The sequence below is a fragment of the Protopterus annectens genome, chromosome 2.part1, assembly GCF_019279795.1.
Source record: "Protopterus annectens isolate FY-2018-M chromosome 2.part1, PAN1.0, whole genome shotgun sequence".
Taxonomy (NCBI): domain Eukaryota; kingdom Metazoa; phylum Chordata; order Ceratodontiformes; family Protopteridae; genus Protopterus; species Protopterus annectens.
This window is the reverse complement of record NC_056729.1, coordinates 458,545,772-458,573,336: the sequence shown is the minus strand read 5'-3', so window position 1 is coordinate 458,573,336 and position 27,565 is coordinate 458,545,772. Positions and strand designations below refer to the sequence as shown.

Below are 27,565 nucleotides of genomic sequence, written 5' to 3'. Positions count from 1 at the left end.
AACAAATTGCTGGCTTTATTAACCCAATGGGGAAACAATAGAGATGAAAATAAGACCTAATGAACAGCATCATCATATACAACACAACTTCACAGGCAGTCTAGATGGATCACTGCTCATTTTGAATTTCCATTGTTCAAAACTGGTGAGGTTAGACTTCAGTAATCAATTCTAAGCTTAATCAGCTCTTTTGATGGAGAAGTATAAAAGGCAGATTCTAAGCAATATAAAGAACCAATTCCCTTCTTGTACCATTGATAGCAATCCATATGTCTGTGACGTTAACCTAAATAGAAGTCATTAACGACAATGAAAGAGGGGGTAGCAAAAATATTGCATTACTGTAGTGTGTTCTCTGGTTGTTTCAGTTATATTTTCGTTCAGTTACAGCTGACTCAAAGTAAAAGTGAATCCATATGCATTTGCTTTCATTACAGTGAACAAAAGGCTCAAGAAAGGGGCATATATATGTTCTAATACAGTTTTATCTGGAACTTGGAAGTCTCGCTATAGAAAATCACAAATAATTCATCTGACATTGAAGGCTGTTTCTCACGTGTTTTATGCTGATGTAACTAATCTTTACATCTTGTATGCCTGCTTTAGCTACTGTTATGACCAGCCTCATTTCAAACGTTTTGCTGTTTTCTGAAATGCCATAACACTGTGCTTATGTAAATTAATACTGTATTATATTAACAGAAGTTATTTTAGTGGAAGACATAACAATGACAAGACTGTTTGTGTAAGTCATTATAATGATTCTAAGATCAACATATTGTCCTACACTGCTTTTACAATGATCATGTTTTTTATCTTCTTTTCTAGGTTTGGGCTGTGATTCATCACCAATTTCTGCAAGTATAGAGCATTATTGACTCCATTCTTCTAATCAGTTTCATGCCAAGACCATATACTCTCTTGAAAGAATCATTTACATGTGACAACTTCATGTAGATAAACTGTGTGTCTAGTTTAGAAAGCTAGTGTACTTATAACTAATAAGTGGTGATTTTTGTTAAGCAGGAATTTCATGGTCACTTAGAGATGTGATCATGATGCCATTTGCATCCTGAGAAAGGAACAGTGCCCGGGCTTATGTTTTTATAATACAGATGCACTAACATACATTAAAACAAAGCAGACCAAATAGTGAATCTGCCAACATGTGTGCTTAAGCCCTCATTCTGGAGCTGTCCAAACATAGTTCTCTTATTTGCGTTTACCTTTTCCTTGTACTACTGTTGTGGACATTTCCCCTATCACACTATGCACTATGTATTTTATGAATTTTTTTTTTATGATAATTGTCTTTCACTTATGATAACTCATTTCCTTGTCTATTTTGTAATCAAAAATGTCTGTACAAGACTTACAAAATAATTTTAAGAACATAGCAGCATTTTTTGGTCCCCCTGCACCTTATGTTTACCAGCCAAGCCCCCAGTACCCAATCTCCACACCGGGTCTACCAGCTACTCTCCAACCCCCCCCCCCAGACTTACTTTATTTTTGCTGGGGCCAGTCATAGGTCATGAGAGTGTCCTAAGGGATCGGTTCATCTGTACTTCCATCCAGGAGGATTTTTTCTTACAACCCACCCACTCCCTTCCCCACCCCCCACATTTGTTGATTATGTTCAAGAATAACCATCCCCTTTGGGTGCATATTAACAAGCACACTCCCACCTTGAATGAGCACACCTATTCCTTCCCTGATGCTCTCTCTATCACCTGAGTCACTAATCGAACCCAGGTCAGCTAGGCCGTACTCATGGCTTTATCTCTGGATACCACCACAGCAGCTCACATAGCAATATTTTCAGGACTATATTAGATTGTTTCTCTCTTCTTCCACCATAACTAGCTGAGCATCTTAATCATCTTATACTTCTGTGACCTGAGCATATTGGCACTCTCTTGCATACTCCCCATCAAGATGCCCGACTTCTTCAACAATTTGCAAACCTTGTTCTGTACTCCGGCTATGACCAGGAGAGTGTTCTGCACAACAACATGTTACCATTATCTTTTCCATGGACACTTTGCACATCAGCAGCTTCATAGATGTAACTTACAGCTTTCAGCACAGGACAGATATTTCATGAGTCATCCTCCTCAGGACTGTCAGGACCTCTCCTTCTTCATTAAAAAGTAGTAGTAGTAATCACTCCCAACACCTTCATATTTCCTCACATCACATAGTTGTGTTTACAGCACATCACGGTGTACTTCTTAGCACAAAATCATAGCTGTTGTTGGTCTGATTATATCTGCAGTCTACCTAACATATCACATATTTCTTTACATTACTCACTGCTGACATTTTGATAACATTGGTACACAGAGATATTTAAAGGCTGCATATGTGAAACTGGGTCTGCATGAATAGCACAACAATTTCAGCAGCCTTAAATTATGAAGCCTTTTTACACACAAGAAGTCAATTCACTTTATTTTCCTGTCTGCCTCTTCCCTCATCTGGTGGCATCTTCCATCTATTTTGACTTCACACACATATGTGGAGAGTTGCTTCAGATTTAGTAATTATAACTACTCTGCATCCTCTGTACTGCACGGTATGGCTGTATAACTGCTAAGCAAGGAAGTCAGGAAATGGAAATCCATTAATTCACCTTATCTTGTAGGCTGGCACTGGTGAAAAGGAAAAAACAAAAATAAATATATAAATACATAAATAAAGAAAGAATAAAATGTTTCCTGATCTCATTTTATATTGTTAAAAGAAACAAATCAAAAAAGAAACACAACTAGCATTCAAAGGAAACATATATGTACCATGGTCCATGTGTGTTTGTGCATGCGCATAAATGAATAAACATGTGTGTGTCTGTGCGTGTGTGTGTGTGTGTGTGTGTGTGTGTGTGTGTGTGTGTGTGTGTATGTATATGTGTGTATATATATATATATATATATATATATATATATATAAATATAGATATATTATTTATATATATATATATATATATATATATATATATATATATAGATCATAAAAACAACTGCTGCACAATTCAGAAAGGTGCACAGGTGCACATAAAACACCCAAAGAAAGTTTAATAAAGATGGATTTTGGTGAATCATTTGGTGCTAGAATTGCTGAGATGATGCTTGCAGTGTAGTACATTATGTTGAGATGATTCAGAGCATAGTACAGTATGATGAAATGATGCTTACAGCATAGGTCAGTATACTGAGATGACAAAGTATACATGCACTTCCTCATATCAACTACATCACTGACAACACAGCAGACAAGTGCACTTTCAAGGTTTGGTACATCATATTGAAGTGCCTTTGAATTTTGCAACCAAATCAGGTACCTTTTCATGCTCACAAGCACACATGTATGTGTCCATAGTCAGTGTAGTCACATAAACAATATACGTACATGTCTGTCTGTATGTTTGAATGTAATCATATACATATCATGTGTGATATACATATGCAATGTATATACTCCAATTAATTTATCACGTAATGTAAGAGGAGTCCAGTACAAGTCTAGGGCAAACATGTAAATAGCTTTTCTGACATAAATCCTCTCCAGCACAATCACCTGCATTTATAATGATTTTTAAATTTGCAAATCAGGAATGTAAAATGTTTAATTACCTATGTCCCATGATGTGTGAATAATTCTGTGGGGTTGCCTGACTGAAAATCTTTAAACATATGCATTTTCTTGTTGTTAATCATCAACATGGTATTCAGATGTAGACACTTGATTGTCACTTTACATTCTGCAATGGTTTATTATATATGCATATCTGGCCTCAGGTGTTATTCACTTTTGGTTAAATCAGTGTTAAAACTCTGTATTCATTTGTTCTTCTGCTCATGCTATGTAAGACTTACAATTTAATTGTTTCTCTTTAGGATACAGTTAGAAATATACCATTTTGAAAATATATGCATAACTGGGAAATTAATATGAATACTGAAAATTAAACAAGTAGCCAACTGGCTAGTATTTAAGCTACAATTAATAGCTGTTTGTAAAAAAATACTTATGTCATCAGGTATCATGCATGTCCTTTTATTTACAAGTTTTTCACTCAAAATGTATATATTATGTACTTACTGAATGCATAAAAAACAAACGTGACAATAAACAACATTAATGGATTTAAATGTTTACTGTATCTTATGATCAATTTTGTTTATTTCATATTTCTGAAGGCTGAAAATGAACTATTAATGGACTGAAATAAAAGTATGCATCTGAAATTCAGTGATTTACATGCCTGCAAAACATAAATTTGTGGGAGTAGTCAGAATTATGTTCCTGCTGTCTTTGAAGATGAAACACATGAGGGACAGTATAAGATCCCTGCTTAAGTTAATTAATCTTTTCAGTGACAATGACTGTTTCAGAATTTAACCTGACAAAAAATTAAATGTAAGCATTATACTATTTTCATCTTTGTACAAACATAAAGGAAAAGGAAATATGTGAAAAGAAATTCATCACTGATGGTGCACACTTAGAAACCATACCAGGATTGATTTTCTGTGAAAACATTGGCAATTTGAAGCAGCAAGGTAGAACCTTGTCCAGTTTGCACTTGATGAGGTACATGAATACCAGCTACACCATTTACATCATTGTGATAGTAAGATGTACAGTGGTAAAGAACATCTTGTCCCAGTTGATAATCCCTAGTGGTAAGGTACATGCCCTCCCACTACTGCCTGAGTACTTTGCTTTTTACAAACTTAGGTAGCCATCACACAGAGCACTATAAAACTGTCATGTCACATAACAATAAGACACTAGTTTTTAAAATTTAGTTTATCACAATCTACTAATAAGCCATTCATTTTTTATAATATTTTAAATATTTTATTCATTATTTTTATTTCTACTGTGACATCCCTCCTCTGGGCCAGTAATCAAGGAGCCTCAATCCTCACCACTGACACAGGTGAGGGATGGTCACTTGAAACCAAAATAGATACACACAGTTTTTCCAAATGCAGTTCTCTGCACCAAGCACAATTTCCCAGCTACTCTAAGGCTCTTACAAGGGTACCCAGTTACACTGAGTGAACTTAATACTAATACAAATAGTAGTCTTTGACCAATGCAACAAGGCTTTCAGGGGTGGTCACAGTGTCACCAAATAAATATAAATACTCTCAAAGGTTAACATATTCTCTAAAAGATCAGCCACAATGAAAAATGTAAATATATGTAATAATAAATAATAAAATAACATGAAAATACTAAATATCTATTTACAATAAACACCAGAGTTTTAGACACAAGAAATATCAAAATTAACACTGATTGAAAGATTCACACAGATACAGAAAAACAATACTTAACTAATCTCACTATATTTTTCTGATTGAGCTAAAGATTTACTGTTCCCTTGTTCAATTACTAGAGCAAGGCAAGATTAAGTGGATGAGTGATCCTTCTTTGTCAGGTTTCACAAACAGACTGCCCTGAGACTTCTTTCTCATCTAGTATTAAAACATAATTTCAGTGTTGGCTTACAGTATGACATCACACATATCTGGTCATCTGGCTTCTGGTTCCCACAGTACCCCCTTTTACTAGCAAATGAACCGGAATCTAGCACATATGTGTCATAATACATACACATACCTTTGCTAAGATGTGTCATAGCATCTGGAATATATAAAACCATTCTAAAAACTTCCTCCCTTATCCCTAAGGACAATACATTAGGATTCCTAGTCCTAGTGTTCAAAGACATTTTGTTTCTGGCTGCAATCAGAACTATAAGATAAACTTTTTATGGGCTAAACCAGGTAATTTAATTTCAGACTATTTTTCAAAGTTAGTTGGACTGATATTAACCTATTCTCTTCCAGTATTCTCTGTTACAATATATTCATTTCAACAGTTGCAATACAGTCTGAGATACAGGTGTATTTCTTTTCTGTCCAGCAGGACCCACTGTTGGTACATTTTTAACACAAGCAACTTTAGAAATACATTTTCAACACAAATCAGTTTGATATACAAATGACATATAATTCTTTACAAAACTCCAGCTAGCTATGCTGGCATATGTTACACATCCACTGCCCTACTTCTCCTGGCATAGCTGGCAATACCTTACATCACAAAAAAAAATATGTCGAACAGGTAGAAAAACACTCACTTTATTCAACCACAAACAAAGCTTTCAGGAATATCCCTTCTTCAGTGTTATATTCCTGAAAGCTTTGACATATTTTTTATTCTTCGGAAGTACAAGGATTGGTGGAAAGTAACTACTTGAACTTGCTTGTTTGAATACCTTACATCACCACAGCTACTTTAAAACTTTATGCAGTGGCTACACTACTGGAATAATGTTCAGTACTTGAATGTATTATTCTAGGATACAGTGACACCTGACATGGTTTGGTCCTGACAGCAAAACCTGAAGGACCAAAACCCCATGCAAGGTGTAAATAAATCCTACAATAACATACTTCTCTACCAGCATTTGCAGTGGTTGTGTCAGTTTGTGTATATTATCAATGAGAAATTGTGTTTTGCTTTGTTTGATTTATTTTTTAATGTTGAATAAGGTCTGCTTAGGTTAAGAAATTCTTCAAGTTGATGTATAATATCTTCCTAAAGCTGTTTTTTTTTTTCATTTTGTTTACTGTTATGTACCATGTATAGCTCTGTTATGCATTGTGTGTGAAGTTTTCTTAGTTATGCTCTATGTGTTCTCTTTGTTTTGATAGATTAAGTAAATAGTGCCTTAGATGGCCACGTCCTTCAGGATGGAAGTGCAGTTGAAGGTTATGTATTTTAACAATCCTGATATTGTATTGGTGATTGTTAGCTCATTGTTAATCAAATGCTATTTTTTTTAATTTCTTTTTAATGATTGCTGAAACTTTTTTTTTCTTTTTGTGCCAGATACTGACATAATGCTTAATGGCATGACTACTTGTATTTTTTTGAAATATGGAGGTTGGAGCAAAATGCTTTTTTTTTTTTTTTTGTATTTTGAAGCGCTTGAGTTTTTGGTGCATTTTCTTTAGTAGTCAGTTTAAAGTGGTGTATACCATGCTCGAGTTTATCAGTTCTCTGTGGGAATCTTTTTGACTAGTAATTGAGTCCACTTATCCTTTAAACGTTTGTGTGCTTTTTGCTCATATTTGAGTAATTTTTATATTTTAGTTGCACAGTTTATAAAACTGTGGTGTTTTCCTGACTATGTTCTACTGTATGCCACATGCTTGTAGTAGTTATTATTCCATCAGGAGGCACAGGGAAAAGAGAATCATGCTGAAAGCCATAATGCATGATTTTGATTGGCTTGAGGTGAACATTTCTTATCTTCCTTATTGTGTAATGTGAATCAGTTTTTGGGTTTATATGGTCAAGATATGATGCATATCCAAACTATGGGGCAATCAGGTCAGTCATCTAAGCCAAAAAAATATGTTACTGAAGAAGAAACATCAGTAGCAAGCCATCTGTTTAAGGATAAAACTTGAGTCTGGTGTTTTCTGTATGAACCTAAAGCACACTGTCTTCAGATGTAGGCCTTTGTTTAGTACTAAAATTTTAAATCTTGTCTAAGACTGCTTTACTGCTTGCTTGACATAACAACTCAAAAATAGAAAAAAAGCTTGACTCCTAGGTGGGAACTACCAAATCATTACCAGTATTGGTAGTAAATAAGACCTTCTCAGCATGACACCATCAATCCCTGGTCTCCATGGTAATTAATGCGCTCCTACATGGATAGATGCTGACATTTGTGCAGTCACAGAAACTTGGTTCAAAGCTGCGGAGAGCACCCCAGCCTTACCTGGTTACTCATCATATCATACATTCAGACCCCAAAATGTAGGCAGCAAAGCCAAAGGAGATGGGGTTTCAATATATATTAACAGCACACACACCTCCAGGCTGGACAAACAGTATGACGCACAGAAGACACTCTAGGTGCAGTTAACCATTGACAAGATCCCTATTCAAATTATAGCTAGCTACAGGCACCCACATTTGACTCAACATGCCTGCTTCACCTATCTGGACCTCTTCAAATCTATCAAGATTCAGCCCTTTACCCTAATCTTGGGTGACTTTAATTACCCAAACATAGATTGGAAAAACAACTCATGCCAGAACACAAATGACCAGAGACTCCTCAATTTTATCAGTGCAAATGCTTTGGAACAGATAATCAATATCCCCACAAGAGGTGATAATATCTTGGACTTGGCACTAACCAACATGAGTAACCACTGCAGCACCCCTATGATATCATCCTCCTTGGTAAGATCTGACCATAAAGCTGTCACTTTCAAAGTCACCATCTCCACTGACCCCCTTCTAGCTAGGGTCAAACAAAAACTCTTCACCAAAGCTGATTGCAACCTCCTGAAGGATGGTATAAACAGCTTCACAGCCCCCTCCCTCACTGTAGGAACTCACTGCATGGAATCAAGAATACCTGAAAGGAAAAAAACATCCTCCGAAAGGAAGAGTAAACCTGTCTGGTGGACATCTGCAAAAAATAAACTATGTAACAAAAAGAAAAAAAATTGCTGTTCAAGATCAAGAAGGATCAGGTGCCCAATTGGAAGCAATCTCTCCTTAGCCTGAACAAGCAAATAAAAGCACTACTGAAATCCTCTAAAGCCAACGTCAAGTCCAAATTGGCCACATCTACTAGACACAATCATAAGGCCTTCTTCACATATGTCCACAATCTCAAAGGAAGCATCCAGATCTGTTCAGAACTGGTGGTCAAGGACACCACATACACAAATGCTGTAGATATAGCCAATCTACTGGCTGACAGATTCAGCGAAAACTTCTACCCTCTGCCCCCCCCATCAGTAAAGCAGGACATTCCCAGTACCTGCCCCCCACCCCTTATCTCTAGGGAACAGGTCATCACTGCCCTCTCAAAGGCAAAAAAATACAGCCAACATGCGACCCGATAACATCCAAGGCTGCATCCTATATGAACTCAGGCATGAACTTACAGCACCATTAGGCATCCTATTTAACCAAAACCTATGTACCGGCTTTGTCCCAGCCAAGTGGAGGACAGCAACTGTCATCCCTTTACACAATTCTTCTGGTCTTTTAAGGCCATTCTGTTTATAGGTTAAATTACCCTTCCTTTTATACCCATCCCTGCTATCATTCAAATGATACCTATACATGTCCTTGATAACCAATTTTGAGAAAACTTCCAAAGTCGGATGCAGTACCGGGACATAAGTACTGGGTTTCTTAAAAGGTTTACAATACCTAGGCCCTACCATGGAAAAATCCAATTTTAATTGCACATTGCATGTAAACAATTTAAAATCAATTATTGTATCAGCTATATCGTTCTTACAAGTAGGGATAAAGGACAATCCTTTATCTAAGACTTGGAATGGAATATCATGGACCTACTTAACAGGGACATTGGCAACTTCCAAACACTGACACCACACAGTTTGGCTTTGTCAAGGGGAGGTCACATCTGTTAAATCTGGTTGACTTCTTTGAGACAGTCACCAAAGCCATGGATGAGAGGAAGATGGTGCACACCACCTCGCTTGACCTGGCTAAAGCCTTTGACACTATTCCTCACTCAGGCATAGTAGATAAACTCTGTCAACTAGGAGTCAATCCATATGTTACCAGATGGGCAGAAAACTGGCTCACTGATAGAAAACACCTAATCAAATTAGGGGAAATCACCTCAAGCAGTAGGCCCATAACGAGCATCATACCCTAGGGATTGGGCTTGGGGCCTCTGTTATTTGGGATATACTTCTCTGAGGTGCAGGCCAAAACCAGTGGGCTACGGCTGACCAAGTTTGCAGATGACTGCAAGTTGGGCACAGTCATTAATTCCCCAAGTGATGTGGACGTGCTCTAAGAGGGTCTTACCCAAACAAATGACTAGAGTCAGAAACATGGCCTCAAGCTGAATGACAAAATATGCATCATTATCCCCTTTGGGGAGATTGACATCCCCACATATTATCACATTAATAACAACATCCTAAGTACACAATCAGTAGTGAGGGATTTGGGCACCAAGTTGATAGCAACCTGACTTTTGACCAACATGTTGCTTCCATTGTACGGAAAGCTTTCTACATGGCCCATCTCCTAAGTAAGGGTATCTCATCCAGGGACAAAGACGTCATAACATCCCTGTCTTCTTCCCTTATAAGGCCAATTATTGAGTACAACACCCCCTTTGGCATGTACCTCACAAAGCACATACAGCAGCTGGAGAGACCACATAGGTTCCTCACCAGGGGAATCCTCAGCCTGAAACATCAACCTTGCACAGATAGGCTAAAAGCTCTGTCCCTCTATTCAGTTTCATACAGACTCCTCAGAGGTGACCTCTGTCTGGCATACAAAGCCATCTCAGACACTGCCTTGATGGGACTGCTGCATATCCGCAAGTCAAGCTCCACTCAAGCAACCCCTACATGTGGCCCCAACCTGGTCTGTGATATCAATAGGACTTGTTGGCGGGACATATTTGTGTCCCAGAGACTCCCCCATCTGTGTAACAGACTCCCTCTCCATGTCAACCAGAGTACCTCATTATCCCTTTTTAACCACAACCTGGATAACCGGATGGGAAACAGAAAATACACCCCTGGGATTCCACCAGTATCCCTGCTGGACAGGGGCTTTGGGTGCTGACTTATCTAAACATGGGCTAAACTCTTGGCTAGGCTTATAAAGGCCTCAGGGCCAATAGTCTTGTAACCTCCTATGAGCCTATAAAAAGACAGTATTAAAAATACCAAAAAACAAATTCATCCCAGGTCTTCATTCCTCATTGCTGAAGAAGAGGTTTGATGCCATCCGTATGCTGTGATAAAGTAAAGACAACTAAAGGAAACAAATGTGCAGAAAGAAAATCCCACCAACATTATAACAAATAATCTGACACAAGTGTAAATGCCCATAGTCATGCAAGTGCCAAGCCCTCCCAGTAACACCTGACATTTCTGGAGACATTAACAGCAACACCCCCTACCATAACTTGCCTTCTGCTCCTTAATGGAGAGGGAAGACATAAAATAAAGAGAGAACAAAAAGACCAGGTGGGGAAAAAAGTGGTACTATTGCCCGACTACACCTTCTCTTGTATTGACAAAAGTTTTCATGTAGGCTTAATAGTAACTCATGGCAGTAGAATCAAGAGACTTCAATATAACTTTTTATAGTAACTCTGGGTCACAAATGCTAGAGACCTATGCAATTTAAAATCAGATGCAAATGAGTTTGAGTAGCTCTCATAATTTTCAGAACCTCAGACCACCAAACTGCAACTATGACAGAGATGTCCTGCCTCCATATTTTGAAAATGACTAAAGAGGTAGATATATTAATCACTGGATAAAGTGTCATGCTTATAGGAGAGCCATCTTGGTGAGATACTTAATACCACAGCAATCTAGATCCAAGTGATAATCAGTTTCCAGTACAATAAAGTTACAATTACAGCTTGTTAACTCCACATCATGTAATAAAATTCAGCTTCTTGATACAAAAATCTCAGACATGCTCTAGTAGTATTAATGTAGCACAATGAAATCCACAGTGAGGTTCAGTTTATATTATGCCACAATCTACGGCAAACAGATTGAGAATTCATTAGCAACTATTCAAGGCCTGTAATTAGTTATTGCATATCTAGTTTCTGTTTAAGTTTGGCACCCAAGGCATGCAGTATAGAGCAAATGCTGGTCTTCAGCAGATCTGAGCACTAGTCATTAAGCACATCTATTTAGAGAAGCTAATCCAGTGCACATAGTAATGATGAGATGATATCACTTTAACTATGTAATACCTTCCTCAGGAGGGAATTTCAGCTGCTGTTAGACTAATGACAACACTCTGCCTCCAGCAAAGAGGTCTTTAGTTTTACATGGTCATCTGTCAGGCCATTTAGGCGTAGACATACTGGAGCTTTGACTTGTATTGAGAGACTATCCGGCACAGGCTACTACCTTCTGTTATTGTTAATCACTCTGATAGTCTAGAAAGATGAAGCCTCAACTACAATACAGTTAAAACTAAATTCAGTTAGCACCATGGACATCTGATGGAGTGACTGGGAAGATGGGTGTGCCTGTCATAAAAGAGATGGAGCATGCTATTTAAGATAGATTTCTTGACTGGCCCTGGTAGGGGCCAAAACTCAGAGAGATCACTAGGCTGCATGACTGAGTGGATCAAGGAAACATGGCCGATCAAGACCCCAGAGTGATTACATTCTGGAAGATCATAAAATACCAAGCGAACAGTTTCAACACGGAAGTAACGAAGGCAGCTTCTATTCAAAATATTGATGCAAAACTTTCATGTATAAATGATCAGCAAACTGAGATATGAAACATAAAAATCTATTTATTGGCATGTACAACAACGGTTAGCACTTTCACCCAAGTGGCTTCATCAGACCTTACAAATATTCACAAAGTACAAAGCCATTTAAATAATATGCATACATGACATCACATCCTGTAATCTAATCAACAATTTAAAAACACACGATTAAGAATCATAGTATATAAATCATCTATCACAAATTAAAACATACTAAAACATAATATAATGCAAAGTAGTGTAAAACAACTCCCTTGTAGCTGATACTATTAAAAATAGAGCGACTACCTCACTTTCAGTCTTCTTTTCTGTAGGGCCGGTTTCATAGGTATTTTATCATTAAGCCCAGGTGTTTTGTCAGCTCTGAGCTTTACTATCCATCTCATCTTACTATTTTCTGTTTGGCATTTAATATCACCACCTCTGAGTCCAGGAATAATGGATTGTAACACTGAAAACCTAAATTCATGTGTCTGATCATAATTTTTCACATGCTTCGCTAGAGCATTGTGCTCCTAGCCTATACGTATATGGTATAAATGCTTCCTAATACGTTGTCTCAACTTTCTGTTTGTCTTACCTACATAAAATGTGGTACATGTGATGCACCTAGCTAAATAAATCACGTTTTCTGTGCCACAATTTGCAGTAGTATTAAGTGAGTAAATTATACCAGTGACAGGATGTATAAAACTATCACTGGTATTAATGAACCTGCATTGGTTACATTCCTAACATAGCACTGTTGTCTTATCACCCGCATTACTAGTAGATCTTGTCTGTAGGCATGGATAACACAATCTCTGCTTCAAAATCTGTTTATTCTTGAAAGGAAATCTGGGAAATCTGTGATCTGAAATGAATCAGTGGTACCGTGTTATCAATTTAAGGAGAGAAAGAATGAGGACATGAAAGCATTTGACTTGAGAACATCCCACTCACTACTCTGCCTGTGTATAAGTAAGATCTTAGACTTTAGTGTTTTCTCTTAGAAATAGCTAGGCAATAGGAAGATTAGACTAAGTATTTGTCTGTGTTGATGTCAGAACTATTCCACTGTATTATTTTAAACATTTCTCTGTGATCTCTGAACCTATGACTAGCACTGTGTAGTAAGAAATATTGTCTTGTGCTTTTACTATTTATTATTAAATATTTTTTAAACTTTCAACAGTGGCTGCTTTGTGTAGAGAAAATTTAAGCTCTAGAGTGCATTGCATGTATGTAGTGATACTGTACCAAGTCACTCCAAATAAGCTTTGCTGTTCAGTCACACTTGCCATTTGGATAATAATATTGCACAGTAATAATTGGACATCCTTTAATAAGGGCCTTTGAGTAGCTGATAAATATTAGCTGGGTGGTGGCAGTGATTTCTACCATATAGTCTGGGTAAAAGGGGCACAGCTGAAGAACCTGTTCCAGCCTTCCCCAGGAGTGTCTGTGTGGTTGTATAAACAGTTATCTCAAAGTGTATGTGTGTGTCAGCTACTTGGGCAGGGACACAAAACACTGGTTGGACAGAGAGGGTGCTGGAGGTTTTAGCTTGCCCATGAGGCTGAGATCTGGACCCTACAGCTGTGCCACTGGGGAGTCTGATTGCGAATCTGCAGAAAAAGGGATAAACCAGCCGCAGACTGACTGTGATCTCTGTGTGTTCTTAAGGGAAATTGTACTTTACTATACATGTATTTATTATCCTTTCACAATATGGATGCCCCTCACTGGTGTTAGTAGTGAGGAATGAGGCTCCTTAATTGCTGGGCCAGTGCATGGGCATCACATATTAATTGATTAGGAATGGTGGGATTTCCACACCACATAATAATTGGTTGGCAAATACTAATTGGCTTGTAGTGGTGTGGGTATAGTGAATTCCTATAACTTGTGTACAGTGATCACTGTAGGTGTTTTTGCCACCAGTGAATATTCAGAGTTCAGATCACAACAGTTTTATTTCTTTTGTTAGCTTAGTTAGTCAGTGAGGCAGGCAGCATGTCAGAAGAAGAGTCCGGAAAGCTGACAAGGAGCCATCTGGCTAAGATGTGCCAGGCTAGCAGACTGGTGCATGGAAACCTGACTAAGGCAGACATGATTGCAGCTTTGGTCACAGCTGCATCAGAAAACAGCAACCAGGAGGATGATCAGACTGGCAGTGGAGATGTACCACACTCAGATAATGGACAGTTCAACCGTTCTGCAGAGGGATTAAAGATCCAACTGGAGCTAAAGAGACTTGAGTTGGAGGCCAGGCATTTGAAAATAGAAGCAGCTGATGTAGATTGCCTGAGAACGTGTGGATCTGGTTAGCTGATAGACAATGTGCTACTTCAGATGATTTGGGAAAGAAGGGAGACCTATACCTAGCAAGCAGAGCAATCTTGCACAGGAAAGAGACCCCCATTACTGCTCATCGGTCTAAAGTAACCAATGGTGGGCAGCACAGACTGCACCAGCAGAATCAGCCAGTAGCAGGGGAAGCCACTATTCCAGGTACACATCCAGGACCTAGGGTTAAATGTTTTGAATGCACCCAGTGGGGCGTGGCATACAGATGTACATGGAGGCAAGGTGGGGAACAAAAAGTGAGGGAGCGAGTAAGTGGGGAAGACAAAATGCCAATAGTAGGTTGTCTTGAGACAACAAGGGTACCAAACTACCATCCTGCAGATGTCCTGATAGGGAAGGATATGGATGAGGCAGTACCATGTGCTTATGCAATTACACACAGTCAAGCTAGGACTCAAGCATGTGGGTCTGGTAGCCTGTGGGAGACCCAGACAGACTGCATACTTGCAGTCATGACTGGTCAGGTGGTTACCTCAGGGAGGGAGCTACTCTGTAGCAGTGAAACTGAAGGTGAGGCACAGCTGCTTGTGGGTACTGATGTTCCCTTGGACAGAGGGACTGCAAAGGTAGAGGTGAGTAGTAGTACCCAGGCTGACAGTGAGCCACCACTGTCAGAGGATGTCAGACTTCCTGTGGAAGGTGAGCTGGGAAGAGTTACAAAGAGACAGTTGAGACAAGCTCAGCTCTTAGACCCTACATTGCAAGGCCTGAGGCAGGTAGCTATTGAGACACTTGATTCACAAGGGAAGGGGGAATATGTATAATGGATCAAAGGTTTACTGTATAGAGAGTGGACCCATAAGGGAGAACTAGAAGTTGAAGGGGTACAGCAGTTGGTAGTGTCTAGAGCCTACCATCTGGTGCTTCGTGCCATAGCCCATAATATTCCCTTAGCAGGTCATATTGGAATAAAACTTACAAAGAGATGTATTATGCAGAACTTCTATTGGCCTGGAATTTCCAGAGATGTAATGGGGTACTGCAGGACCTGTGAGCAGTGCCAAAAGGTAGGCAAGGCTGGAGACAAGGGGAGAGCTCCTTTGATGCATTTGCCTGTGATTGAGGAGCCATTTTAGAAGGTAGTTATGGATATTGTGGGACCTCTAAGTACCCCAAGTTCCACAGGGAAAAAATATATCCTAGTGGTAGTGGATTATGCTACACGATACCCTGAGGCAGTGGTTCTGTCCTCCATTTAGGCAGAAAAGGTGGCAAATGCTTTGATAGAGTTTTTCAGCAGGGTAGGTTTCTCAAAAGAAATACTGACAGAGATGACAATTTCATGTCAGACCTGCTGGCTTGTCTGTGGAAGCCCTGTGGGGTGAAGCACCTGAAGACCACCCCTTACCATCCCCAGACTAATGGTCTTGTTGAGAGTTTAAACTCTACAATCAAGTCCATGCTATGGGCATTAGCAGACCAGTTTAAGAGGGAGTAGGACAAATATTTGCCCCATCTGCTCCCCAGGAATCCACTGGTTTTTCACCCTTTGAGTTGTTCTATGGGCATATGGTGAGCCCTCTAGATTTAATTCATGATGAGTAGGAAGGTGAATGTGAACCTCACAAGGAGAATGTTGTGGTATATGTCCTAAACCTCAGGACAAGGCACAGGGAACTCATGGGTTTGGCACCGGAGAACCTGGCAGAAGCCCAACAACAGAAAAAGGTATGGTATGACAGGAATGCTTGAGCTAGAGAGTATGATGTGTGGCAGCAGGTAATGGTTCTCATTCCTGTCAGACACAACCAGCTGGAAGCAGCTTGGGAGGGACCCTACAAGGTGGTAAGAAAGGTAAGTGATGTTAACTACTTGGTGGAACTGCTAGGCAGGAGGCAGAGGCACAAATTGTACCATGTTAACATGATGAAACCTTACCATGATAGGGAGGGCCTAGTGCTGAGCATTTGCAGTGGATTGCAGGAAGAGTCTGAGGGAGATCTGGTGACTGATCTCCTCAGTGAGGCTCAGACTGACAGCTCAGTGGAAGGGGTATTAATGTCCCAGCAGCTATCTCCTACCCAGGTTTGAAAAATCCAAGCAGTGTTACAGGAGTTTGAGGACATGTTCACTGGGAAACCAGGGTGCACCCACCTAGTGCAGCACCATGTGGATACAAACCCCCAATGCCCTATTAGGCAGGCCCCTTATAGGGTGCCTAAGAGGGTCAAACAGACTCTGAGGGAGGAGATACAGGAAATGTTGGAATTAGGGGCAATTCAAGAATCCAACAGTCCCTAGGCCTCCCCAGTGGTGCTGGTGCCAAAGAAAGATTGCAGCACCAGGTTCTGTGTGGACTACAGGAAATTAAATAGTCACACAGAGTCAGATGCTTACCCCATGCCTAGGACAGACAAGGCCCTACAGCAGCTAGATGGGGGCCTAAGTATCTTACAACTATTGATCTTACCAAGGGTTACTTGCAGGCCTCCTTGACTCCCAGTGCTAAAGAGAAGTCAGCCTTTCTGACTCCATTTGGCTTGTATGAGGTCACAATGACACCCTTTGGGATGAAAAATGCCCCAGCAACTTTCCAGATGCTGGTAGAGCATATCCTAGCAGGAGCAAGAGGGTTTGCCCTTGCTTATCTAGATGATATTGCCATCTACAGCCATTCCTGGCAATAGCACCTTCAACATGTCAGGGAGGTGCTGAGCAGACTACAGAGGGCAGGGTTGACCATTAAGCCCAGCAAATGTCAGGTGGGTATGGCAGAGGTCTCCTACCTGGGACATAGACAGGGGAGTGGTAAGATCAGGCCAGAACCTGCCAAAGTAAAAGATATTCAGGCATGTCCTGCAACTGTCACCAAAAAGCAGGTGAGGGCATTCTTATGGACATCAGGGTACTACAGAAAGTTTGTCCCCAGTTATAGTACCATAGCTACCATTCACACCCTCACAGACCTGACAAGGAAGAACAGGCCAAATAAGGTAGTGTGGACCACAGCATGTGAGCAGGCATTCCAGAAGCTTAAAAAAAGCTTTGGGAGGACCCACCTGTGTTTGCCAGTCCAGATTACAGCAAAGAATTTGTTGTGCAAGTGGATGGTTCAAACCATGGGGTGGGGGTTGTACTTAGCCAGATTTCTTCAGAGGGAGAAGAGCACCCAGTGATTTATCTCAGTTATCGCTCCAACCCAGGGAGTAATGCTATGCAGGTGTAGAAAAGGAATGTCTAGCGATAGTGTGGGCACTGCAAAAACTTCAGCCTTACTTGTATGGAAGAATCACACCCCCTAACATGGTTACACAGAGCCAGCCAGCAAAATGCCAAGTTGCTAAGATGGAGTCTAGGGTTGCAAGCATATGATATGTCAGTGCAGCACCACAGTGGGATTAGCAATGCCAATGCAGATGGACTCTCAAGACAGGGAATGGGATAAGGTATACTCAGATAGACCTAACCTAACCATCTCAAGCAATGTTTCAACGGGTCACTTGAAAAACTAGCTTGAGTTCTCCATGGGGGGGGGGGGGGGGGGTATGTGTGAAGATAGGTAAAGGTTGCCAGCCTAGCCAAACAGAATTTGGTAGATAACTCTATCATTTGTAAATATTAATATAAGCCACAAGCTTGTTCTCTTAAATGGTAAAAAAAATGCTGTTAGATGTGGAACTGCAAAAATATAACAACAGTGCACGCTGCTGTAACAAAGCTGACAAGTCAATTCTTTGATGTCAAAACTCGGATCCGATATGTCTGGATGAAGGAATTCTGCCTATTGTTTTGAGGCCAGATTTAATGGCTAGAATTTGCATGTATAATTTCTTTTATTGCTCTGGTTTTTGACCAGCTGCGAGATCAAAAGGGCCATTAACCTCTGAGTTCTGTTAGCCTGGGAACCAAAAAGAAATGATGTAATCTGAAATGAATAAGTGGTACTGTGTTATCAGTTTAAGGAGAGAAAGAATGAGGGTATGAGAGCATTTGTCTTGAGAACATCCAACTCACCACTCTGCCTGTGTCTATATGTAAGTAGGATCTTAGACTTTAGTGTTTTCTCTTAGAAATAGTTACAAAATAGATCAGGCTAAGTATTTTTCTGAGCTGATGTCAGAACTATTCGACTGTATTATTTTAAACATTTCTCTGTGATCTCTGAACCCTTGACTAGCACTGTGTAGTAAGAAGTATTGTCTTGTGTTTTTATTATTTATTATTAAATTTTTTTAAACCTTTCAACTATGGCTGTTTTGTGTAGAGATAATTTAAGCTCTTGAGTACATTGCATATATATAGTGATACTGTACCAAGTCATGCCAAATAAACTTTGCTGTTCAGTCACTCTTACCATTTGGATTATAATATTGTGCAGTAATAATTGGACACCCTTTAATAAGGGCCTTTGAGTAGCTGATAAATATTAGCTGGGTGGTGGCAGTGATTTATACCGTATAATCTGGGTAAAAGGGGTACAGATGAAAAACCTATGCCAGCCTTTCTCAGGAGTGTCTGTGTGGTCGTTTAAACTCTTATCTCAAAGTGTGTGTGTGTCAGCTACTTGAGCAGGGACACAAAGCACTGGTTGGACATCGAGAGTGTTGAAGGTTTTAGCTTGCCCACTAGGCTGAGATCTGGACCCTATAGCTGTGCCATTGGGGAGTCTGATTGTGGAAATGGAGATAAAGGGAGAAACCATCCCCAGACTGACTGTGATCTCTGTGTGCTCTTAAGGGAAATTGCACTTTACCGTCTGTGTATTTATTATCCTTTCCCTATATGAGTAAAAGAGTAATATTTTTATTTGTTTCTGTATGTACTTGTGCTGGAATTTAGTAAGTGTTGGTTTTCAGTATTATGAGATTCTGTATTATGAGACTCAGTATTTTGAGTTTTCAGTATTTTGAACTTTCAAGATTTTTGGTCTCAGGATTTTGACTTTCAGGATTTTGAGCTTTCAGGATTTTGTAGCGCTCTCATATGTGTCACACACACACACACACACACACACACACATATATATATATATATATATATATATATATATATATATATAGATATATATATATATATATATATATATATATATATATATATATATATATATATATATTTATATGTATCTGGGGGAAGATTTTCACATATTTTGTGTCACTGGCTTCTCAGAGATGTGTATTTACTCTTTCCAGCTTTTCAGGTGATGCAGGTAGCTTATGGCGAGGCAAGAAATATTGCATTTCCATAGCTTTGTTTGATTCCATCTGTTTAGGACATTTTGGCCACAATGACACTTTTTTTGCTCACTAACACTTGAGAAACAATATTATCTGTTAGCAAGTGCACAAAAAATAAAAATAAAAAATAAGTGTGGCACTTACTCTGGGTGAAAGGACAAGGAACTCTAAAAGACATATCTGTCTTAAACAAACAATTATTATAAGCCACCTTCTCAAAACTTGCCCAGGAAATAGTTTTAATGGCATTGGCAACTGACACTAATTCCAATCGCCCTAAGTCAATGACCACTGAAGATACTTTATATCATTCTTTGTATTATATGTGACCATCTTGTCTAGTGATAATGGCGCAGTTCCTCTCAGTAATGTGTTTTTTTGTCCTGAAACCATTCCCTTGAAAGAAGTTTAGAGTTATACTCAGGATACGTCAACATTGGGAACTCTGCATTATGGCAGATAAGTAGTGCCTTTTCTTCTTCTTCTTTGCATAGTACTTGTTTTCAGATAAGTAGATAGAACATGCTTATTCTAAACTGAGGCATCAGTATAAGATGAAGAAAGGAAACTTAATCCTATGCCTCAAAGATGGAGTTTGTAATGAAGAAATGGGCAGGTGAAGATGATGGGATTCCACTAACAGCTTTGTTAGCTTTTTGTTTCGCATTTCAGCAGAATACCTTTAACATATTGCTATGGTTTGAAACAGGTATGCACTGCTGATTGATGCATTCTAAGTGTTGCACTCCATCATTGTATAAGTCACTGAAATCCAATCATCACTTCCATCAAAGCAGAGGAAGTACATTTCGAATAATTCTAGTGAGTCTCTTTGTTCCGTTTAGATTTTTTTAAAATACATTCCGTTCACTTGAGGAAGTATGAAATAAGAGTCATAACACATGACTATAACTAATAATAAATGAAAGAAAATGGTGCAGGAGTTCCGGAATTTATTAACAGCAATTGTTTTTAATACATTCCTAAACTTCTATATCATTTTAAATAAGTCTTTTTACCCTGGAATATTTAGTGTAGTCCTGGAAGACATTCACTAAGACTGCTTCTGTTTTTGTATTAACTGTATTTTAGCATATTGCTTGCATCATCTTTATAATATAAGTATGTTCAGGTTTCTTACTCCTGTCAGTTACAGGCATGTCATTATGTGAAAAAATGAAGGAGCCATACTTCAGTAAGTGAAAGATACAACAAGATACACCTTATCTTATTCAGATATAATGAACTGATAGAAAACATTAGCTAAATCTTCTTCTCCAACTGTAAATATGTAAAAAAGAATTCACATTACCTTATGCATATCTTCTCATTAGTCACATGTATACACAACACAAATAACCCTAACAAGAGAGCAAGACAACAAAACAATGTTGGAAAAAGAACCCTAAATATTTTTATATGCAAAATGACAATCTATCTTGAATAGAAATGACTAGTTTCCACACCTTCTACCCATGACCCCACCCTGAAGTACTGCAATGCTCATGAAAAAGTACAGAGCTTGATTCATAATCACATCTGCCCTGTACACTATCCATAGTGTAGACAATGAATTGATAGTGAGCCAATATATAACTGATTCAGAAATGGAACTCTGCATCTCCAATAAGGTAAGTGGTGCACACTATGGTATAGTGAATTGTGCAGTAGACACCAGCAGTGCAGCAAGCAGTATACATTAATAGTGTTCAGGGTAATGATAATAAATTAACAGGGTGTAGAGCAGTGCAGCCATGTGTGACCTGCATTGTATCACTCTCCTGGTGTCTGAAAGACAATGATTTAATAGTATCGGTATGGTGCAGAACAGTGCAGCACTGACTGTCCCAGATCATACTCACATGCCCAGTTCCTGAGACAAGTTCCTACTATGGTGCAGAACAATGCATCACTAACTGCCCCTCATCATACCCACATGCCTATTTCCTGAAAGAGGCTCATACTATGGTGCAGAGCAGTGCAACACTGAGTGCCCTACATCATACTCACGTTTCGTGCCTAGGAGAGGTTCTCACTATGGTGCAGAGCAGTGCAACACGTAGTGCCCTGCACTATAGTCACATGTTCAGTGTCTCAGAGATTTTCTCACTATGGTACAGAGCATTGTAACACTGAGTGTCCCACGTTATAGTCACATGCCCAGTTCCTAGGAGAGGTTCCCCTCTATGGTGCAGATCAGTGCAAAATTGAGTGTCCACCATTATACTCACGTGCCCTGTGCTTGGGAAAGAGTTTCAGTATGGAGCACAGCAGTGAAACACAGAGTGCCCTACATACTCATATTTCCAGTGCACAGAGTTTCCCTACATATTACTATGGTACAGTGCAGTAAAACAGTGTGTGACCTACATTGCACTCACATGCCAGGTGCTTGGGTGATGATTACACTGTACCAATGTGGTGCAAAGCAGTTCACAGTATAACTGCCATCATACTGACATGCCAGTGGCCTTCAGGAGGATCACATTAAATTAGTATGGTGAACTGTAGTGCAATTTGACACAATGTGGAATTCAGAATATTTATTCTCAATGCCTGTCAAATGATCAGGTAGTCACTTATGGTGCACTGAAGTGCAATGAGACACTGTGTGCCATACATTGCAATCATTCTCGTGATGCCTCAGAAAAGATTCCAGAGAATTAGTATGTTACCCAGAAGTGCATCAATTTACAATCTATATTATACTTGATCACCAGGTGCCTGTTGGAGGATCCTGTGCATTATGGCATGACATTGTAGACACCCTCCCTGTGTCTGGGGAGGATCCCAGGATACTAGTATGGTGCAGAGTAATGAAGCACTATGCAACCAACACTGTAGTTACACTCCAGGCATTTGGTAGGAAGTTTTCAGTAATCACTTAATGAGCAGTAGTGAAATACTGTACCATATACTGTTAATTATTCCTTAAGCACCCATACATACTTTACAGCATTAGCACACTTTATACTGTAATGGTTCTTCACATAACTAATGGGTACTACGCATACACATTCTGCAGAATTAGTGCACTTTACACTGTAATATTGCCTCACAATGTAATACTCATACATGTTGTGCAGTGGTAGTACAACATACACATAAGAGTGTTCCATGAGACTGGAGGATACTATCCACCCATGATCTGTAGAATTTGTGTACCTTATATTGTAACAGTGCTCCGCATTACAGTAGGGTATTACATGTTCTGTAGCATACACTGTTACAGTGCACTGTATGACAGGAGAGTACTACTCATGCATGTTATGGAGTATTAGTTTGTTTACAGTATAACAGTTCCTCGTGTGACTGGAGGTTCTACTCATGCAGTATCAGTGCATGTTATACTGTAAGAGTGCTCTGTGTGATGGCATATCTCGCAACTGTCGAAATTATCACAGAATATCCAGATTTGTATGTTGATATATATATATATATATATATATATATATATATATATATATATATATACAGTCTGTTCTTCATAAAATTTTTGAATTTTTGGAAAATCATTGAGAATTTACATCAGAAAGTAATGACAGAGATTTGAGTAACAGTCTTCATACCCTTAAGAAAATTCATGCTAATGCAAAACCTATTATTCTGTTAACTTTCCATGTTTCTAAGGGCAATATTTAAAAATTGTCCCTGTTTTTGTCCCTATTTTGGGCCTTTGTACAAAAACTATGTATGGCTTTATCCAGATTTCTCGAGCTAAGAAGCTGAGAGGCATGACTGGAGTGTGCTACTTAAACATATGCTATAATATTAGTGCACTTTACACTGTATTAGTTTTCCTCATGACTGGAATGTAGTTGGACATGATGCTTATCATTTACAGCACTTCCCTACAATGAATTTGACACAAGATGCCTAAGGTTTGGGTTAACCGAACACCCACAAAGACAGATGGATGTCTACATAGACTAGTAAACCATGACCGAACAAAAATAAACAGAATAAAACCAAACATGTCAAAAATACTTATTTGGGATATTGCCAATCCAGGGGTTTTGGCCCACAGACTACAAGAAACTCCATAAAAACAAAACTACGGAGTAAGCTATAAAACTGATGGCAGGTGTAACTTCATTTTACTGGACATATATTCACATGTCTTCTCTAAAGAGTTATTCATTTGAACAGCTAGATATCCCACAAAACATGTATTGCATACATGTGAAGATACATAAGCAAGTGAAGGATTTCAAATGTATCTTTTTACATTTTTACAAACATGTCTATACATGCAAAGTCTTTATATATATATATATATATATATATATATATATATATATATTTCTCAAAGCATTTATTTTAGCTCAGCAAGCTCCTGCCTGGTGCCCTGCAGAGTTCTACAGCAGCAGAGAGACAAAAGAGAGACTTTGGAGTGATTAAGTATCATTTTTCTGCATTTTCTTTGCTGCCTTTAGCTAATTCCACATAAACCGCCAATTTGTTCAGAGTTTCTGTGATTTAAAAAGCTTGTTTCAGCTACATATTGTACTTATTTTACTGCCTGCACTTTAACAAAGTCAGTTTTGTGTTTAAAGTACCTGTTTAACTGTTGTAGGCTACACACTCAAGTGTGATAGCCATCTCTGTGCTTTTAAAGTGTTTTTTTTTATTGTATCTGCTATATTTTCTGAAAAAAAGATATATACTTGTTTCCCACCTTTCTAAGCTATTATAGTCCAGTTTTTAGGTTAGTGTGTCATTTTTTCTGCATTTTCTTGCTGCCTTTAGCTAATTCAGCCAAAAACACCGATTTTTTAGAGTTTCTGTGATTTAAAAAGCTTGTTTCAGCTACATATTGTACTTATTTTACTGCCTACAATTTAACAAAGTTGTTTTTGTGTTTAAATTACCTGTTTAACTGTTGTAGGCTACACACTCAAGTGTGATAGCCATTTCAGTGCATTTAAAGTGTTTTTGATTGTATCTGCTTTATTTTCTGAAAAACATTTCTAAGCTAGTATAGTCCAGTTTTCAAGTTAGTGCTGAATTCAGGGCTATGTTACAAGTTTCTGTGTTTGCCCATACCTTACCTGGATAGAAGGAAGTTTCTCTGTTCACCTGTGAGAGAGGGGAGCTGTGAGCAGCCTATCTGTCCCTGGAGGAGTGGTTTCAGCCCAGAAATTAGGAGTTCATTGGGCATTTTGAGCTAATTTCTATCTCTTTCATTTCCCTGCTATAAAAACTGCATTTGCGCGGATTTGCAAGCTGGGCAGCGCTGGTTAGCTAGGGTATAAGTATTCCCGACTCCACAAAGTCTACTCTTCAATTTTTCCCCTGGAACTAGACAAACTTTCAAGTTAAGCACTCAAACCATTCACTTCTCAACCCAGCACTTGCTCAAAACTCATAGCAAGCATTAATAAACCTCAGCACTAGACCCCCCCCTATTCTGTATAGAAGGACAAGGATCTCTATTCGACCTTACCAGCCAATCAGCAAAACACATTTGTGAGGTCTTTGCACTTCTACACAGCTCAGCAAGATCCTGCCTGGTGCCCTGCAGATTTTTACAGCAGCAGAGAGACAAAAGTGAGACTTTGGAGTGATTATTATTTTTCTATATTTTCTTGCTGCCTTTAGCTAATTCTGCCTAAAATGCAGATTTTTTAGAGTTTCTGTGATTTAAAAAATTTGTTTCAGCTACATATTGTACTTATTTTACTGCCTGCACTCTAACAAAGTTGTTTAAATTACCTGTTTAACTGTTGTAGGCTACACACACTCATGTGTGATAGCCATTTCTGTGCATTTAAAGTTTTTTTTTTATTGTATCTGCTTTATTTTCTGAAAAAAATATATATATACCTGTTTCCTGCCTTTCTAAGCTAGGATAGTCCAGTTTTTAGCTTAGTGCTGAATTCAGGGTTGTGTTACAAGTTTCTGTGTTTGCCCATACCTTACTTGGATAGAAGGAAGTTTCTCTGTTCACCTGTGAGAGAGGGGAGCTTTGAGCAGCCTATCTGTCCCTGGAGGAGTGGTTTCAACCCAGAAAGTAGTAGTTTATTGGTCATTTTGGGCTAATTTCTATCTCTTTCATTTCCCTGCTATAAAAACTGCATTTGCGCGGATTTGCATGCTGGGCAGCGCCGGTTAGCTAGGGTATAACTATTCCCAACTCCACAAAGTCTACTCTTCAATTTTTCCCCTGGAACTAGACAAACTTTCAAGTTAAGCACTCAAACCATTCACTTCTCAACCCAGCACTTGCTCAAAACTCATAGCAAGCATTAATAAACCTCAGCACTAGACCCCCCCTATTCTGCATAGAAGGACAAGGATCTCTATTCGACCTTACCAGCCAATCAGCAAAACAGTTCACTGTACTTATCCAGCCTTGTCCAAAGAGCAGTTTCAGGTGTACTCTCCAGTCCAACTGGTGAATCTGGGCATTTTGCAGCAATGTTACAACTGCCTCATGTACACAGACAACCCTCTCCTCCTACCACCAAACACTAATACATGCGAGAGATGCAATTATACACCAAACTGGAAGCTAAGCTCTCTCAACCCAAGACTGGATCAGAGAGTCAAGAGGAGAAGGACATTACTTGCATCACACCACCAGTCTCACATAGACCTATGAAACCAGCACCGGCATAAAACATACATAAATACACAAAAACATACTCGGAGGCTCTAAATAAAAATCTGCAGAAGCAACAGAGACCTCCAAAGCAGACATCCAAGCAACCCCCACCCCCAACACAAACCATGAAACACATACTTCACAAAACCAGTGTGCCACGCAGTCACATACCTTAAGGAAAATAATATTCCAAACACACTAGTAATAGGTGATGCTATAGTCAGGCACACTGACATCCCACTCACTAGGCTGAACAAGGAGAAGGTTACTGTTAGCTGCCTGTTGGGTGCCAGGATCTGCCACATAACACAAGAACTCAGGTCACTCCAGAACAAGTACAAATATGACTCTGTCATTGTCCATGTTGATGTGAATGACCTGAGCTGTACCTCCCTGGACTTCATGAAAAGAGACATGGCAGAGCTCTCTCACATAGCCCAGGCCTATATGACCCTGACCCTGAGTAGCATCCTGCCCTCACCAAGAATGATACCATGGTATAAAGAAAAAAATTATCAATTTCAACAATTGGCTAAGCTTCTGGTGTCAGTCAAAGGGGATCCAGTGTCTGTCCACTTGGGATGACATGCTCAACAAGCCAAGCTGCTTCACTAGAGATGGCTTGCACCTGTCACCCTTAGGCTTTCGAATACTGGACAAGGCTCTTGCCACCCCACATAGTGCCTTTTTTAGGCAAGGCTCAAAAGACAAACCCACCGCCGTAAATAGCACAAGTAACAAAAAACTGAGGGCAATGCCACTCAATGCCAAAAGTCTTAACCTCAAAATGCATGCACTTGAGGCACTCCTCAGTATGGAGAAAATCAATATATGTACAGTAACAGAAACCTGGTTTAAAGCTCCAGAGAGCACCCCAGCACTACCAGGCTACAACTCAAACCATACATTTCAGCCACAAAACCCAGAGCGAAATACAAAAGGCGGAGGCGTATACATATTCATCAAAGATACCCACACCTCCAGGTTAGTGGCACAGCACGATGCTTCAGAAATCATCCACGTGCAACTAACAATGGAAAAAACTGCAATTCAA

The 27,565-nt window shown here is 39.2% G+C and overlaps 1 protein-coding gene across 1 annotated transcript in view; it reads left to right on the top strand.

The window, feature by feature from the left end:
* LOC122794104 overlaps positions 1-2,881 on the top strand; it is a 1,019,538-nt gene extending 1,016,657 nt beyond the window's left edge. The window contains exon 11 of the mRNA XM_044062251.1: positions 829-2,881. Within this exon, the coding sequence (XP_043918186.1) occupies positions 829-841 (13 nt within the window). The 3' untranslated portion in view covers positions 842-2,881. The remainder of the gene's footprint in view (positions 1-828) is intronic.
* Positions 2,882-27,565: the final 24,684 nt, after the last annotated feature.